At 40.8% G+C, this 19,081-nt stretch overlaps 1 protein-coding gene across 6 annotated transcripts in view; it reads right to left on the bottom strand.

The window, feature by feature from the left end:
• The window catches only part of LOC109403484 (echinoderm microtubule-associated protein-like CG42247), a 226,217-nt gene that overhangs the window by 178,929 nt on the left and 28,207 nt on the right, over positions 1-19,081 (bottom strand). For 3 of the 6 annotated variants that reach the window (XM_062844203.1, XM_062844205.1, XM_062844204.1), the window contains exon 1: positions 14,953-15,813. The exons of 1 other annotated variant lie outside the window; for it this stretch is intronic. In XM_062844203.1, coding sequence (XP_062700187.1) covers positions 14,953-14,967 — 15 coding nt within the window. In that variant the 5' untranslated portion in view covers positions 14,968-15,813. Of the gene's footprint in view, positions 1-14,952; positions 15,815-19,081 lie in introns of those variants that run through there. 2 more of the 6 variants (XM_062844206.1, XM_062844207.1) reach the window with 1 other exon arrangement.

Genomic DNA, 19,081 nt, shown 5'->3' with positions numbered 1-19,081 from the left:
ACTAAAGGTGAAACTCGTTGAAAAATTTGCAATGAAATTTCTGGATAATTTCACGGGGAACTCTTTGAGGTTTCAGGAAACTTTCAATGGGATTATGGGGGTTCCAAGGGCGTCTATTGGGGTTTCTCTGGAGGGGTAACAAGAGCTTTTGAAGTCGTTTCAAGAGATTTCACGGGCGTTTTAATCGTTAATTTATTGCATTTCATAGGATTTCAGGGAGGTTTTGGAGGATTTCGCCAGAAAAGCCCCTGAGGTCTTCTAAAAGGCCACTGAATCCCCTGAATCGCCCAACAGACTCCCTGGACCCCCTGAAACTCCATCAGACCCCTGAAATGCCCTTGATACCTCTAGGTCACCTGAGACACACTGGAACACCCCTGAGACCTAAGGTAACCCCTTGATACCCCTTGATACTCCTTCCCTGAGACATCCAGGTGGCTTTAGGTCATTACCCCGAACTCCATTACCACGAATGAGTTATCCACAAGCCTAATGACCCGCTCTGGATCATTAACACCACATTTTCAACAAAGATTATCCTACTTTGAGCATACAGGGGGTGGCCAAAATGTTTGGGATAGGCAACTTTTTTTTCTCCCACAAAAAAGTTCAACATGCTGTAACTTTTCATAGAGTGCACCAAAAATTCTCAAATTTCGACTGTTTGTCAACCTATTAAATTTGAGCTCGATTGGATAATCTTTCGCGAAACAAGAACCATTCTCGTAAAATAATATTTTTTAGACAACTAATTTTTGGACTGTCACATCACGGAAACCAGTGAACCGAATTGAATGAATTTTTTAACGTTAATCAACAATATATAATAGGTTGACAAACAGTCAAAATTTTAGAATTTTTGATGCACTCTATGAAAAATTACAGCAAGTTGATTTTTTATCCCAAACATTTTGGCCACCCCCTGTATATTGTTATTTCTGTCCTAACTACCAAGAAGCTTACTGCTAATGTGATCATCAGACATGCATCCTTTTTTCAAACATAGGCATTTCTTTCTATATCTAGTACTTTTAAAGATTTTTTTGGCATTGCAACCAATCGATCAACTTTTCAGCTCGGTGCGATACTTGGTTCTTCAGATTTGTGCTTTTGAATATTCAAAGAGACTTCGTTCTATAATCACCTTAAGGACCCCTGCAACACCTCTGAAATCCCCTGAAGCTCCCTGAGACCTACAGTACTTGCTGATGCTGCCTTGGGCCTTCTTAACCGTTCAAGAGCTTGAACTCCCCTGAAACTTTTAAAACTTCCCTGAGACCCCTGGAACACCCAAAAATCTCCTGAAACAATCTTAAGACTCCCTTTAATACCCTCAAGACCCCCTTAAGCACCCCGTAGACCTCCAGATGCCCCCTAAAACCTCCCAGAGATTCCCTGGAACTCCTCTGTAAACCCTTGAGACCCCTTGAAATGCCTCTGAGACCTCCAGAAACTCCCTTGGATCAGCTAAAACGCCCCTTAAACCCCTGAAACCCCAAAGAGGCTCCTTAAACGATGGTATTCATCGGGGATATCATCCAGACTATTTCTGTTCAATTCTACATGTGGAAACATGGATAAATCCAGATGCCCAGATCCAGTGCAGATGGTGTAGACAGGAGGGGCCCTCAAAGAAAAAAAATAAACCAAATGTAACAACTTCATAAAGATTCTTATTTTTGTATTATAGTAAATGTAGGATTAACATCTTAGAATCTCTGCTCATCTTCTTCTTCTTCTTTATGGCTCTACGTCCCAACTGAGACTTGGGCTGCCTTGCTTCAACTTAGTGTTCTTAAAGCACTTCCACAGTTATTAATTGAAGGGCTTTCTTTGCCTGCCATTGCATGAATTTGTACATTGTGAGGCAAGTACAATTATACACTATGCCCAGGCAGTCGAGAAAACTTTCCCGACCGAAACGAGAATCGAACCCGCCGTCTCCGGATTGGCTATCCATTGCCTCAACCACTAGGCTAACTGGAGACCCACTGGAACTCCCTAATAACCTCCTGCAATGCCTCTGAGACCTTCAGTATCCACCTGATATTCCCTGGCATTTCTAATACGTTCCTGAGCCCCCTATAACGTCCCTTAAACCCCCTGTAACGCCCCTGAGGTTCCCTGAAGCGTCTATGAGAACCCTCGGAACCCTCAGAAAGCCCATGAAACGCACCTGACACCTCCAGTACCCTCTGATGTCGCCTTTGACCTCCTGATACCCTCTGAAATCCCCTGAAGCGCCCCTTGGACCACCTCAAGCGCCCAACTGTAGAATTAGCTTAGGTTAAAATGCACAGAACAAAAAACTTAAACCCGCCGAAACCCCCTGGGACCCTCGGAAACACCACTGAGACCTCCAGTACTCCCCTGATATCCCCTTGGATGTCCTGAAACGTTCCTGAGACACCCTCTGTGAGCGTTTTGTGAAACCCCCTTGAACGTCCCTGAGACCCCTTAAAGTACCGTTAAGGACCCCTGCAACTCCTCTGAAACCCCCTAAAACCTCCCTGAGGCCTGCAGTACTTCCTGATACCAACTTGGGCCTCCTAAAACGCTTCAGAGCTCTTTACAAATCCCCTGAAACACTCTAAAACTCCCCAAGGACCCCCCCCCCCCCCCCCCGCAAAACCCAGAGATCTCCTGATACGGCTTTGACACCCCTCAGACCCCCTGCAGCACCCCTGAGTCCTTCTGGTGCCCCCTGAAACTTCTCCTGGAATCCCTTTGTAAAAAGCTAAAACCTCTGAAACCCCCTGAGACCCCTTTAAATGCCCCTGAGACCTTCTGATACCCCCTGAAACCCCCTAAGGTCATTTGAAACACCACTAAGACTTCCAGTACTCTCCTGATATCCCCTGGTACCCCCCGAGTGGTATAAGGCCCATGCACTACTACTAGTCTTCATGGACCAAGGATTAAATAACAAGGAATATGAATTACCTAGGACTGATGACAAAACTAATGACTAGACTAAGTACTGGACTACTATGAGCAAATTTCTAAGGACTAGGGATTATAGAATTAATAACACAAGTTTACAAAATAAAACGAAAGTCGTGAACTTCAGTCAACGACCATAATTTTTGAAGCATAATTTAGCACTGATTTCGAAACCGTGCTTCAAAAAATTTAAAGTAGAACAGTTTTTGAATTTTAGCTTAATATCGAGTTTTACAACTTTTTAAAATATGGAATTTAATAAAATTCAAATATCTTGCGTTTTGTTCAACGAATTTTAAATCTTTTCCCATAAATTAAAAGCTAAATATTATACCATTCGATCATCTGAATACAGGTTTTGCGTCAGATTGATGAATTTCAAGATATTGGCGAGTTTTGGGGACGATCTCCTTAATTTTTAGCAAAATTTCCAAAATTATATGAAAAAATGTATTTTTTTTCAATAAGAAAAAAATAATTTAAAAATTCTTTCTCAACGTTTATTTGACATATCATATGTAGGCTAGTGACAGTAAAAAAGCTCAATCGGAGCTGGATAACTAAAAACTTCAGACTATGTAACAAAAACTAAGAAATAATGATTAAGGACAAGCGCCAAAGGATATTAGACTAAAGAATAAACAACTCTCTACCCAAAGTGTAACAGCTCAATATGTCATACCGCAAGAAAGCACCGGTAAATACTCAGCCAAATCCCAATTACTGTGAAGCTTGGTAGACCTTACCTACTGCAAAACTACCCAATTTGCATAATATTATCAACGGCATTTGCTGCCGTACCATAAAAGCGTGACGGTCCTTTTTTCCAAAACTCCAACATCTGACGGCTAAGTCGACCGTCGTTGTCGTCGGCGTATCCGTGTGACCAATTGCGTGAGAGTTGGTGGTGGCAGTGGCCCTAATTTAAATATTTCTCCAATCGACCAACCATACCGTTACTGGTTACTGGGTAATAACAGTTGACCCAGTGACATGGAGCCTTTGTAAATGAGAGGGTGACGTTTTCAAAGTAGAAATTTGCCAATCTTTTGGGAAACTCCAAGATGGTTAGTCATGACCAGTAAGAAATCGATATTTTGGCAACACTTTCAAAATGGCATACCGTGAAACACAACACAACAAAATTGTCAATTACGTTTTTCTCGCTCGGTTTCACTTTAGAGATTATGCTGGACTACTTTGGAGTTATGGACACATCCAAACCTCAGTAGGCCACTGATGGGAAAGAACATAAACCAATTATTGCAGGAGTTACTTTGTTCTCCAACGACTACTACTTAGATTGAATTCGAATTCCAACACTGGCCATGAATCCACAATTTCGTAACGAAATCAAGATAAGCTCGGAGAGCTTGAATCAAAGGAGCTTATGACAAAGCACTTGCATCCAAATGAGCACGGCACGATCAGTAAAAGACTAAACCAAAGAGACGACCGCCGATGAATATGAGGGAAATTGCCAAATTGCCCCATAACCATAACTCACGTGTAGTAGGGCCAATCCCAGCTGTAAATTTCTGCTGCAGTGTATCGAGAAGGCTACTACAATGTAGGATTCGGGTGAATGTTTCATGGCAAAGGCCACTTCGGAAAGCTTTGTAATCTACCGGAAAAGTTGAAATTCTGTGTAGTGAAGGTAGAAGCTTCTGTTTTAGTTTAAAATGCTGAGTGCACCTCGATAAGTCAAATGGTTATTGCAGTAATATGTATTACCAACCAATCACACTATCGTTGAGAAATGTTAAAACCATTCATAACCCTCGTTTTTTGGAAGCAGAATAATGATAATTCTTTGAAATTTTTGTTCCCAAACTAACGCCATCTAGTTGTCAACAGCAATTTCGTGTCCAACTTGCAGACAATCTTGCAAGCAATAATCTCTAGTTGAAGTTTGTTCGTTCCAAATGAAAAACTCGCTTATCGAAAATTTTCTCAACCGCAATGTTGTCAGAAAATACCAGTCCACCATGAAAGTAATACCACCATCCAAACGGCCAGTAAAATGCCGCGCCAGTTTAGTGTGTCCGTTCCATTTCGTTCTTTTTTTTTTTCAACTTGTCCTTTCGAGAGCCTTCCGGAGTGCCACCGCACCGTCACCTTGCCTTCGGCCATCAACAGTAAGGCAATAATTTAAATTTGAATTTAATTTTTCCACTAATGGATGTTAATTAGTTTTTCTCGTTCGAAGCAACGGAAGTTTTTTTTCCTCTTCTCCAAAGAATTTTGACATATGCACACCTTCACACTCAGAGTTCGAGGAGAATGTGGCCCTCATATTGGAAGAATGGGTCAGAATGAGTCAGAGCTGTGCTGCCGATAACTGGGCACGTGGTAGACGCTACCTTGGATTACTTTTTGCCGCCGATTTGTAGTGGAAATTTCCAAGTTGGTTGTGTAGCATGTAATTATTAAACCTTTTTCTTTTGCCGCATTCGAGATATGGTTTCTTAGTTCTCGGATATTTCCTGTATCAATCTGCATAATATGTGCTGTGATAAAGCTAGTCTAGAACGAGTGGTAGAAACGAAAAAACAAGGAATAATTACACGAATGTATAGATGACAAACAATGATTGATGATTTTAAAGTACACTGGAAGTTGTTTGGACAATCCAGAACATCCCTAAAGTTACCATGTTTTTTTTTGTACTTGAGATAGAAATTTCGTAAGGAAGCTGAGAAGGATCTTCTAGAGATAAATCTCAGAAAAATATCTGGACGAATCCCAGCAATTCTAAAATATAAAATCTAGAAGGATCTTTAGAAGAAATGCTAGAAGAAAGTCCAGGAGGAACCCCGGAAAGAACTCCATGAAGGTTGTCAGAAGGCAATTTGGAGACATACCTAGACAAATTTCTAGAGAAATCTCAGGCCGAATTTTTAAAAAATCTCAGAAAGAATTGCAGGAGGAATACCTTGTCCAGGAGAGATCCCAGTAAAATAAAATTCTTTAGGAATCATAGGCGTATCTGCTGAAGGGATCGCTGAGGAAACTCGGAAGAAATTCCTAACAAACCCTAGAAAGATTTCCAAGAGAAATACCAGAAGAATCCCAGAAATTTTCCAGAAGAAAGTCAAGGAGCAATCCCCGCTAGTACTCTTCGAGGATGCTCAGATGGCTAATTTGAAGAAATACCAAGAAAATTTCTGAAGGAATTTCAAAACGAATTTCTGAAAGTTCACAGAAAAAAAAAACTTTGAAGGAAAAGCTAGAAAAAAATGCTGTACGAACTGTAAAAAAATCAGACAGAACAGTAGGAGAAATACCTCGATAAAGCCAGTAAAAATCGTTGAGAAATCTGAGACAGATCTGCTGAAGGATTCGCAGAATTAATTCCTAAAAAAAAATAGAAAAGTTTCAGGGTCAATCCTAGAAGATTTTTTGAAAGAAAGCACCAGAAGAAAACTGGAAAACTTGTAATTAGAAGGCACGAAATGTTGCTAATTGGCAAATTGAGGGATGAAATCAGTGAAAAATCGCGTTCTGGTAGGATTCGAACCCATGACTCCGTAATCGCTAGACTGGCGCTTTAAGCAACTAAGCCACAGAACTGGCAATGATTCTGTGTTGTGGATTGGCATCTAAGCTGAAAGAGAGAGAGGTTTATGAAAAATAAGTGTTCACGGTGTGGCTTCAGAGTTTGGTTTTCTATTCCGCAGAATCATTATCTGATGACCAGAACACGATTTTTTTCACAAATTTCATATCTCAATTTGTCAATTAGCAACACTTCGTCCCTTCTAATTACAAGTTTTTCCAGTATGGAAAAATTCCAGTGAAGGGCAATTGCATCATTGTATTAGAAGGAACTTTAAGAGAATTACCAGAAGAAAGATTAGGAGCGATCTCAGGAAGAACTCCTCAAAGATTCGCAGAAAGACTATTCGAGGAAATATGAAATTCCAGAATATTCCCAGAAAAGAAATCTAGGGGAAATGCTAGAGGAAACCACTGGGGGAATTTAAAACAATTTCCTTGAGAAATCGCAGGTGTAACTCTAATGGCAGCCCCAGGCAGATTTGGAAAGAAACTTCCAAGAAATTACAGGAGAAAATCTGAGGAATTTCAGAAAAAAAATCCCAGACAGAACTCGTAAAGAAATCCCGATAGAACCTTCAAGAGGAATCCCAGAAAGAATGGCTGAAAATCTCCCAGAAGATATACCAGGATACCAAAAGGAAATACTGAAGGATATCTAAAAGAATCTCTAGGATAAATCCTAAATGAACTTCTTGAAGAAGAACTTAAGTTCTGCAGGAACCCCTGACGAGATATCTGAAGGAATCCCTGGAAATATCCCAGAAGGAAGGTGTCCAATGGGATCAAAAATACTCGAAAAAGCCTTCAATACTATTGTTTCATAACTCATAAAGAACAAGATGATCGGGTGATTCAGGAATGTGGCCACCTAGGCAAGCAACACATATGTCACATTAAAGAGTCACAGTACCGTAAACCGGGGTCAAATTGATCTCCGGGTCAAAATTGATCAGACGTTTTTCCGTTACATAAGGTGTGTTTTAAATGGTTTTCTCACATTTATCGTTCAGTATAGGATTCCTACATCACGATACTTGGAAGGAAGCAATGTAAAGTATGCTTAATCTAACTGAAAAACGTCTGATCAATTTCGACCCGGAGATCAATTTGACCCCGGTTTACGGTACTTGAAGTATGTATGTCACAGTGACATTTCAACAGTTCACAGTTTTCAAATCGTGCTCGCCGGTATCAGGGAGCTTCAGCGGATTTCCGGTGGCATTTCAGGAAGCTGCAGAAGAAGTTCAGGAGATTCAGAAGGCGTTACAAAACCGGTTTTGGAGGTTTCAGAGGGATTCAGGTGCGTTATATGGGGTCCAAGGAGGTTTAAAAGGGTTTTCGTGGCATTTCAGGAAGTTTCAGAGGATTTTCAGGAGGTTCCGGAGGCGTTGCAGGGTAATTTTTGGGGATTTCGGATGGTTGCAGGTGCGTTACAGCAGATGCGAGGGGATTTCAGGGGGTTTTTGGTGCATTTCAGAAAGTATCAACGGAATTTCAGGAGGTTTCGGAGTGGAGGCATGACACGAGCGCTTTTAGATGGTATTAAGGGTCTCAAGTGCGTTACATGAAGCTCGAGGGGATTTCAGAGGGTTTTTGTAGGCATTTCAGGAACTTTTAGAGGATTTTCAGGGAGTTTCGAAAGCGTTATAGGAGCCTTTACGGTGGTTTCAGGAGCTCTGAGATGCGTTACATGGGGTCCCTGGTTTCGGGGGGTTTCCGATGGAATTTTAGAAACTTTCAGAGGATTTTCAGGAGGTTTCGGAAGCTTTACAGGGATGTTATCAGGGCTTTCGGAGGGTCGCACGTGATTCCGAGGGAATTTCAGCGGGTATTCGGTGGCATTTCAAGAAATTTCAAAGGATTTTCAAGAGGTTCCGGAGGCGTTATGGGACGTTTTCAGGAATTACGGCGGGTCTCAAGTGCGTTATTTGAGGTCCAAGGAGGCTTGAGGGGGTTTTCAGTGGTATTTCAGATAGATTTAGAGGATTTCAAGAACATTTCAGGGGGTTCAGAAGGGTCTTAGGGATGCTACAAAGGGTTTTGAGAAGGATTAAGGGGGCCTACAGTTTTTGAAAATACAATTTGGATCACTGCTCTCATGTGACCTTCCAGGAGATTTCAGGAGGTCAAACATATATGTTATGCATGAAGAGATTCCATGATATATGCTCAAGAAAGCTTTTAGGGAACCTCAAATAGTAGAGCGGACCTGGTGGGATGGTTAGAACACTTGACTATCATGCCGAGGACCTGGGAACGAATCCCACTCCTGACAAACTCACAAAATGTGGGTTCTTCCTTCGGAAGGGAACTAAATCGTGGGTCCCGAGATTAACTAGCCTAGGGCTAAAAATCTCGTTAAAACAGATAAAAAAATGGTCGCAGCAGCATTACAGGGGTTCCCAGGGGATTTCATGGGGTTTCTGGTGGCATTTCAGGAAGATTCAACGAATTTTCAGAAGGTTCCGGAGAGGAGGCGTTACACGAGCGCTTTCGGAGGTTTTGAAGGGTCCCAGGGGTGTTACATAGGGTTCGAGGGGTTTTTAAAGGGTTTTGGTAGACAGGTAGACATTTCAGATTTTTTTAAAGGATTTTCAGAAAGTTTTGAAGGCATTATAGGAGCGTTTTCGGGTGTTACAGGAGATCACAGGTGCGTTACAAGGGGTCCGAAGAGATTTGAGGGGTTTTCGCGGTGGCATTTCAGAAAATTTTCAGAGGATTTTCAGGAAGTTCCGGAAGCTTTACAGGGGTGTTTTCAGGGATTTGGGATAGTCACAGGTGCGTTATAGGGGTTCCGAGGAGATTTCAGTGGGTATTCGGTAGCAATTCAAGAAGTTTCAAAGGCTTTTCAAGATGTTTCGGAGGCGTTACGGGACGTTTTCAAGGTTTCGGTGGGTCTCAAAGGCATTACTCGGGGTCCAAAGAGGCTTCAGGGGGTTTTCGGTGGTATTTCAGTAAGTTTTAGAAGATTTCAAGTACATTTCAGAGTTGTTATAGGGACATTTATGTAGGGTTTAGAAGGGTGTCAGGTACGTTATAACGTATACAGAAGGTTTTGAGGGGGATTAAGGGGGCCTACAGTTATGGAAAATACACTATGAATCACTTTTCTCAGGTGAGCTTCCAAGAGATTTAAAGTATTTCTTGAGCGTTTCAGGTGGATTCAGAAGAAATTCCGACGTTCCAGATTGTTTACGCTTGCAAATCCAATGACAATACACTGTAGTGCATAATTGATCGGACAAACGCCGATTTTCATACAAAATGGCCAAGTTTGGGATGCTGTAACTTTGGTTTGTGTTGATGGATTGAGTTCAATTTTTGACACGGAACTACTAATATGCTGAATTTTACGTATACAAGGTACAAAATGTTTTCGTTCACACGTTTGGGCTTGGCAAGGCGTTCAAAATGTGCAAAAGTGATCGGACAGCGGCACGCGTGTAAATCAAAATGTTCTACTATGTTGTAGAACTGTTTATTTTGATTTTCAAGGGGTTCTCATGGAGTCTCAGGAGCGCTCTATGGAATTTAAGAAGTGTCTCAGTACGTTTTAGGGTAGTACCAGCCCAAGTAACATTTTAAGTTTTGTTCTGCTCTATAAGAGATCTTCATGGCCAATATTATAAAACTTGCAATAAAACTGGTTCATACATCAAAACCTCTTGATTGTAGTAAATACCTCTTTAAGAGCATCTTCTGGCTAAGTGGACCACTCTTTCAGGTTTTGCAAACCGTATTAAGAGTAGCAATAAAACTGTTTTAAAACCTAGTTGAAAAATTTTCCATATTCGAGGTTATGATGATAAATAAAAATCTGGCTTTATGGATATCTTCAATCACACTATTAAACATTTCATCAATGGTTTTCATAAAAGTAGTCATAAAACTGTGAGTTTTGGTTATTGCTGTAATAAAACCCTAATAAAAGTCCAACAAAACCAATCAGCAATGGGATTGTTACTTGGGGTTTCAAGGCAAGGAATTTCCCATGCATCAAGATAGGCCGAAAAATTCCTTCCGAACTGCAAACAGCACTTCAGGGGCATTTCATTGAGTTTCAAGGACGTTACAAGGGGTTTCAATGGTTTTCAAGGAATTTCAGGAGTGTTTCATGGATGTCAGGGGCGTCCCAGGGGGTTTCAAGGGGTTTCAGCGGCATCCCAGGACATCCGAGAGGCGCTTCAGGAGCTTTTAAGTGGATTCAGGGGCGTCACAGGAGTGATCCATAGGGTGTTACAGGGGTGTTCCAAGTGATTTCAAGGGTATTCCAGAACGTTTTAGGGACGTTCCATCCAGTTTCATCCAAACTATCAAAGCTATGGTTTCCTTTCTCTTAGAAACGGCTACTCAGTCTTTTAACAGTGAAACGATGTTTATTAACTGCTCAACTTCGTTTAATCGTTAAAAGACTGCGTAACCATTTCTAAGAAAAAAATGAAACCCTACAGTCGAGCCTCTAATAGCTATGGTTGCCATGACTTCCAAGGGCGTTCCAGGGAGTTTCTGGGATGTTTTAAAGGGTTTCAGAGACGTTTTCCAGAGTTCCAAGAGTTTTCAAGAGGTTTCAGGGGCGTTCCAGGAGATCTCAAGGTGCGCTTTAAGGGCTTTCCATGCGTTTCAGAGGTGTTCAGGGGCGTTACAGGAGGTTTCAAGGGGGCTTGCCAGGGCGTCCCAGGTGCATCAAGGTGCTTCAGAGGCGTCCCAGGTTGTTTCAAGGGATTGCAAGGGTGATCCAATTGTCTCAGGAACGTTCCAGGGGTTTTCAAGGGGTTTTACAGTGCTCTTCAGGGGCTTCCAATGGGTTTCAGGAGTACTCCATGGTGTTTCATAGCTTCAGGAGCACTCCAGAGGTTTCAGGGGTATTCCAGGGCACTTCAGAACCATTACAGGGGGTTTCAGTAGCGTTCCAGCAGTTTCAGGAATGTTCCATGGGTTTTCAAGGAGTTTCAAGGATGTTACGAGGCGTTTTATGGGATCTCAGGGAGTTTCAAAAGGATTAAAGAGGTTCCAGAGGGTTTCAAGCACTTTCAGAAGAGTTACTGGGGCATTTCAGGGGAAGACAATCAGACGTATGTGTAATAGATACATTAAAATGTCAACTACCTGTGTATCCGTAGCGAGAATCGGTCAACATTAAGGTAAGCTGTGAAGCTTAAGCATGCGTTCAACATTTAGGTTCCCAACTTCCGGTACAAATGTTTTAATTTCTCTCAGAAAATGAATTTTAAGGGAATTCTTATTTCATGGGAAGTGTAAAAAATGACTGGATCCAGCCAATCACGCCCCAACCCATAACCACAGACAAACAGACATAACACTTCGAACATTTTTCGATTCAAATCATAGTCCCGGAAACCTATTCGCCCAATACTAAAAGGATTGAGTTTGGCCGACCATCAACTAGGTGGCGGTAGTGAGCAAACGTCAAACTCGAACAAAAACGATGCGAGCGTCACGGGTGGGCAGTTGGCCAACTATAAAATTATTAAATAGCCCGTTAAAACGGTGTACGATGGAAAATGTCAGAGTGTTACGTCTGTTTGTCTGTGCCATAACAGTTTGATGATCAATTAGACTTGTAGAGGTTTTGAGAATCGTCATAAAACCTTATACTCTTTATTCTAGTTTTATGATGGTTCTAAGAACCTCTTCTAGTATATTTGACTAAAAAATGTTACTTGGGAAGTAACATTTTAAGTTTTATTGTACTCTCTAAGAGATTTTCGAAACCGGCTTCCACTAAATCTGATTTATACATCAAAACCTTTTGATAACTTCAAGAACATCTTCTGGCTAAATTCGGAGAGGTTTTGCAAACCGTTTTAAGAGTAGCAATAAAACTGTTTTAACCCTTTGGAGCCGAAGGGGTCAATATGACCCCGGCGATGAAACCGAGCATAACAATCGTGTTCCACACCAGCGCAGCTCCGGCTCCAAAGGGTTAAAACGAAGTCGAAAGGTTTTCCACCTTCAGCGGTTGTGACGATAAAGTTTCCTTCTGGAGTCCATCCAGGAATTTCCTTCAGATGCTTTTCCGGAAATTCTTTCAGGAGCCTTTACTGGAGTTCCTTGTTGTTGTTGTTGAAATTTTCTCCTAAACTTCCTTCAAAAATTTCTACTGCAGCTTTTTTAGAAGTTCTGCCGGGAGTTCTTACAGGAGTGCCTCCGAAAATACTTTCAGGAGCTCTTTCAAGAACTTCCAGCCTCTCCATGAACGTCTTTACAACTTTCTACAGGAACTCCTTAAGGAGTTCTTGAGAATATTCCTTCGCAAGGTTCTCCGGATATTTTCTTGGGAGTTCTTGCGAACATTCCTTCAGGAATTCTTCCGAAAATTTTTCCAGTTATACTGGGAATACCTAAAGAATTTCCTGGAGCAATGCTGGAAGGATTTTTTGGAAGAGCCCCGGAAGGAATTCCTGGAGGAAACCTGGAAGAATCTCTTGGGTAAATCCTGCAAGATACCCGGAAGGAATGCTTGAAATAACCGAAGAAACTCTTGGAAAACTCCCGGATGGAAATTTTGTAAAAATCCCCAGAAGAAACTCCTGGAGAGTTTTCACAAGGAGTTTTTGGAGTAACCTTCGGGAAGAACTCTTTAAATAATTCGTAAAGAGGTACTCAAAAAAAAAATCCTGGAATAATCCCGACAAGAATTCCTGGAATTTCCGGAGGAATTTATGGAGGAATTCTTAGTTATTTCCAGAGGAATTTCTTAAAGATTTCTTGAATGAACTCCTGGAAGTGTTCTTTAAGTGCCTGTTGGAAACGATTCCTGAAGAAACTTTTAGAAGAATTTTAAGAAAGAGCCGTGAAAAATTCGCCGAAAAATCTACAGAAAAATTTCTGAAAAAAATATTAAGGAAATAATAATATAAGGGACTTTTTCTTAAAATTTTTCTAGGAGTTTCTTCGGGAATTCTAATTAGAATTTCACAATAATGCACGAAGGAAGTTATCCTAATAACTCCTGGAAAGACTTCTGGAAATATTTTCTGAGAAACTCCTGGCAAAAACTCTTAGGAGATTTTGGTAATTTTAAAATTTGTAAAGCTATGGAAGAGTTTCCCTGGAAACCTTGAAGAATCCCGAAAGAACTCCTTGCGTAACCTTCGATGAACCTCCTGGAAGGATTATTGAGCATATTCCTAGAAAACTCCTGATCCAGGTATAGGGCACAATATCCGGAGGTATTTCTGGAAGAATTCTCAGAGGTTATGTTGAAGATATATCAGATGAATTCTCTAATAAACTATGTAGAGAAATTCCGGATGAGCTTATGGAAGAATTCCCGGAAAACTTTTGAGAGAATTCTCTAAGGATCTTCCAAAAGAATCAGCGGGAAAACATCCGGAAGAATATTCAAAAGGTTGAAGCAACTCTTGGAGCTCGTATCCTCACCATTTCAGATTGTAAATCGGTTGTGGATTTTTTATATGTAGACCTACAACAGTTCAAAATTGTTGAATGAAAAAAAAAATCTATAATTTGGGTGAAATTGATCAGCACAACACCATGAAACGTTTAATTTAAGTCATGATTTAAGTGCATATTTACCAATATTCATGAAAAGAAGGGCAAAAAAATGTTTCATTTTTAACAACAATCGAAAACCAATTAATCCAGAATACTAGCAGCACTGTTGAAAATCGCGAGACACTCTTAGCAGCGCACCGCACGGATGAAAGTGGAACTATTCATGAAAATGGTAAGCTTCATAATAACACCAACACATGTTTACACTTATTTACACCCTAACTCAACAGGAGGCACTGCCATCGGCGACGTTTGATGTTTGTATGAAACGGAGACAGAATTTCAATTATTCTTGGCAAAATCACAGATAAACACACGTAACACTGGCGAAATTTCCATCGACCACGCATTTAACGATCATTATAAATATTCATAGTTGCGACTTTCACAACCAAAGGAACGCGCATCATTTTTGCTTGCGTTTCACGTTTCATACTAGCGCCTTCTGTTGCCGATATTGCACAACTCAGTATTTCGTGAAACACCAGGTGATGATAGTGTGAACTGGGCGATGGATGTTCACGAAAATTGTTCTAGATGTTACGTCTGTTTATCTGTGGTAAAATTTCGGGTAAAATGGTGCTGGCTATGATACAAAATTAGTTAAATAAGTAATGATTATTCGATGAGAAGCTTTTATGAGCATTATAGACCATCTCACGGCGAAATTCTATCTCTTTTGCTCCTTCAGAGAGTTTGAAAACAACAGGACCAGTACCTGTCAAATTTGACAGGTGTTGGTCCTGTTGTTTTCTAATTTCCCGTAGGAGAGAAAGAGAGCGATTTCTTGATGACGTCACCGTGCAATGGGCAATAGCGAAGCAATGACGCTACAACAGCAGCAGCACTAGATACACTGGAACAAAACAGCACACTAAAACCATTCAAATCATGCAGCGCAGTACTTACATAGAAATACTGCATTTATGCAGTCTCTACACCGAGTAAAATCGTTCTACTCTAGTTCTACGGTCAGCATCGCATCTACCGGCGGCGATGGCGGTGACCATCGCGACATGCAGTAGCAACTAGCAAATGGGAAAAAAGTACAAGTAGGTAGATCAACAATACAGACACTGAGAAAGAAAGGGAAGTCAATTTCTCATAGCCACAAACATCTGCACGAAGGAAGAGCAGGCGGGGGACAACGGACAGCGACAAAATTGCCTGTATTTAGGAGCATTTAAGGAATTTTCAACTATCACAACTATTTACCACTTTTCGTGAGCACATTCTACCACCGGTTCCGGGATTTTGGTGCTGCTGATGGCACTGGAACGGGTACGGTGGTTTCTGTTGTTGTTGTTGTTGATGGTGGTGGTGCATTTTCCAATATTCACAACTAGAATGAAGATGCCAATTTCAGTGCGGGTGAATTTTGCTGTACAGGAATTTCGGCCGTCCGCTGCTGGTCGACAGTTTGTGATGGCGCTAATGTTGGTTGTGGGAAGTTTCGGATTGTTTTGTTTTGCGTTTTACATTTTAGTACAGTGTAGGAGGGTGTTGACAGTTGGTGCGATTTGACGTTTTTAATGTTTGTACAATTTGTAGGACTTGATTCAAAACATTCTCCGACGATTTTTTTTATTTTGTTTATGTAGCGCTTCACAGATCATAGCAGGCGGAGAATTGTTTTGATAAATCTTACAGGTGAACTATGATGGATACAGTAGGATGAAAATATTTACAGAAAACATTTCTTGCCACACAGCGTCTGAAATAGATGAGCACACACACACAAACGGCTGGATGAGAGACAGGGAATGGTCGGGTTCTGGATACAAGTTGGCTAATCATAAGAAATGTGGATCAATGCACTTACCTTGTAACAGCGGGCACTTTAAACTTATTAACAAATTAATACACTGAGTAAAACTGTTCCTTCGGTAGAACACACTGTACACAGTTTGCTGGAGTTTCTACGACAGGACAAAGAAACACCTAGCACGCTAGTTCCACTACTTTATATACACGTGCGAGTTTGCCCCAACTTGTTACATTTTTATGGAGACACTTTGGTGCATAAATTATCGTCACTTGCTGGTTTGTCCTTCTTCCGAACGGAGGGGGTGGAATGTTTTTCTTTTTTGCCACTAAAGTTCTCACCTCAATTCTCTGCTACTGTTGTTACTGCTACCACTTCACGCAATCTGTTGGAAAATGTTTGTCACGCGTCTTATTTTCACTGTTCTGCTCAATGCACTGCAAGAAAAATCAAACACCTTCTTGTTAAGTATTCCCACGAAATCACTGGGCTTTTTTCTTACAGTGCATCAAAACTTTTATCGCACTGCCAAAATCGACCGTCCTCGTTTGGTTTCATTCACCCGACACTGACTGTTCTCGTTTTGCCGCAGCCGACTTAGATGGAATGCCATTTACAATTGCTCTGTTTACAATCAATCTGTCACTGTACGAACCAAACGTCACGGAATCGTTCGGTTGTCGCTGCGCTGTCAAACACGTGCGAATGCGAATGTCACTTTGGTTTGTTTGTTTCGCTTCGCTACGGACGGAGCGACCTTCCTGGTTTGCGGACGGACAGTATAGTAACGCCAATGGCCGCGGTCTTGGCCACGACTGACTGGTTTGCTGACCGGCTGCCGGCAAAGAACTCCGTCCGAATCAGACACATAAATTTTCCGCCGGACATGTACTTGTACTAGGAATAATGGCCGGCATACGCCTGCTTTGAGCCGCCGGCCGTACATAAGAACAGACTGGGCGTCGTTACATACACACACTGTGATGCGCTTTGAAATTTGCATAATGTCTGCGAAACATATAAGGCAATTGACCCTAATGTAGAGTCCACGGATTTCAAGATTGGAGCAATCGATGGCTGTTGATAATATGCTTCATTTTGATCTGTTTTAAAGACTGATGCTTGAATACTTAAAAATTTTATATTTACATTTATTTCCAATTCAAGGGACACTATTGTTGAAAATTGGGACGTTTGCCCTATATAAATACGGATAACGGATTACCGGGAAACCCATTTCAATACCACTTACTGAATCTTGCTTTGCGATTCGGTAAATACCTTGGAAAATTCATCTAAGTAACCCATGGATTTCGTGCACGGAAACTTACATACACTCGAACAAAACATCACAATCAAAGTGGCCCAATTTACCACAAATTATCAAATGAAACTACCACGCGAAAATCCAAGTAGGAGCCACCGCTATCATTGAGGTTAATTACCAATTACTAGATACTATCAAGATCAAAACTGCCAAGAGGCTAATAGCGCTAGTTCTACTGTCGATCAACCACCCCCGGTTTTGGCCAGGAAAAAGCTTTCGCACGAACGTATATTCCGTTCTGGGTTTTTCCCAGCACCACCAACATGAACCGGCTTATGATTGATGGAAAAGTTTATTCTATCATCATCATAACCGTTTGCATGCAATACGAGGGTAGATAGCATCCTCCCTCCTCCATGTAGGGGGACCATGCTTTTTTTCTTTGATGAGGTTTTTGAGCTGATTTACAGTGCTTTTTCTTTTAACCATTACTAGATTGGTTTCAATCGGCGGTCCATGTTGGGTGCGGCTCCGGCCAGAGTAATAATAGCTATGATAACAGGTCACCGATAAAATTGTGGAGAAAACCCTTGAGAAAACCCCATTGAGCAATCAGCCGAGACGATAGGTCGTAATGTGCGCGATAAAAGTAACGATAATCGTTGAATGCATATGGATTTCTAAATTTAACATTAGCTGTATAGAATACGTTTGAAATTGTGCAGCAAAATAAATAAAAACTTGTTTGAACCACTTTGACATTCATGTACCTACACAACAAAATCATTTATTCGATACAAAAAAAGAAATTTAAATTGCGAAATAAGATCCACGTGCATCGGTGGGAATCGAACCAAAGATTCCCTAACCGCTACACGGGCGCTTCTGTTCCTCCAAGCTACGAACATATCCGTCACCAGCGGCTCGAATATATTGATCAACTTAAACATTTTCGCAAATTTTTTTTCTTAAATTGTCACACTGTGCCTTTCTAGTTTTTTTCCGAAATGTTAGGTCCTACTTCCTACCTAACCCATTGTCCATTTTTTTTTACTTTATTGCAGTAAATACAACAAATACCATGAAAATGTGCAGACTACTTCTCATCCCTAGATGATTCCTCGGAAAAATACCTCAGCGAAACCCTTAACTAAACCAAGGAGTATTTTTATTGAAGATTCTCGGATAACTGCGAAGAAATTTCAAACTTGTGTCCTGTAGAAAATTTTGTAAAATTCATTCATAAAAATCCAAAAACTTCCTCATGGATTACCGGATGTGGTTTTCCCCCGGAATTTCCAACATTTTTTTTCTCAAAGATAAAAAGAAGAACACTTGCAGTGGTTCCTCTGGGACGTCTACCATAGATTTCTTATGGATAATCGGACAACATTCCTGCAGGTGTTTCCCTCTTAGAGTCTTTTGGACACAGATTCATCAGACAGTTTCTTTGGGGTTTTTTTTCCATAGAATGCATCTTATGATTCCTACACTGCAAAATATTTTTGCTGGTAATCAGCAAACTTTGCTGATTTTTGGCGTGCTGATTGCATTCAGCAATACAAATTACTGAGTATCAGCAATTATTTTTCAACTTGCTGAACCATTCAGCAATTTTGACAGTTGATCAGCAAAGTTGTGCTGAAATTCTTTTGCTGATTTTTGGCGTGCTGGAAGCATTTCAAAAATTTTGGTGTGAACATAACAACTCACTTAGATTTTCTGGGCGATACACAAAAACTCATGAAAATTCCTCCACAATGTCCTACCAAATTCAATCAGTGTTTGTTTTACCTTCTGTTTCTCTTTTAGAAAGCCTGACGAGTTCTTTAGGATATCCTTCGAATAACGAAATGTAAATTTCTAGAAAGATCTCACAGCGATCTCTGTTTTTTTATGTTTTTTTTTTAAATATTCTAGATAAAACTTCTAGTTATTGTTCTAAAGGAATCTCTTAAAACCTTGGAGGGAATATCTGTAAAATGTGTATTGCTTAGTCAAGAAAG

The sequence above is a fragment of the Aedes albopictus genome, chromosome 1 (assembly GCF_035046485.1).
Source record: "Aedes albopictus strain Foshan chromosome 1, AalbF5, whole genome shotgun sequence".
Lineage (NCBI taxonomy): Eukaryota > Metazoa > Arthropoda > Insecta > Diptera > Culicidae > Aedes > Aedes albopictus.
The sequence above is the reverse complement of the archived record's forward strand: the minus strand, read 5'-3'. Positions and strand labels throughout refer to the sequence as shown.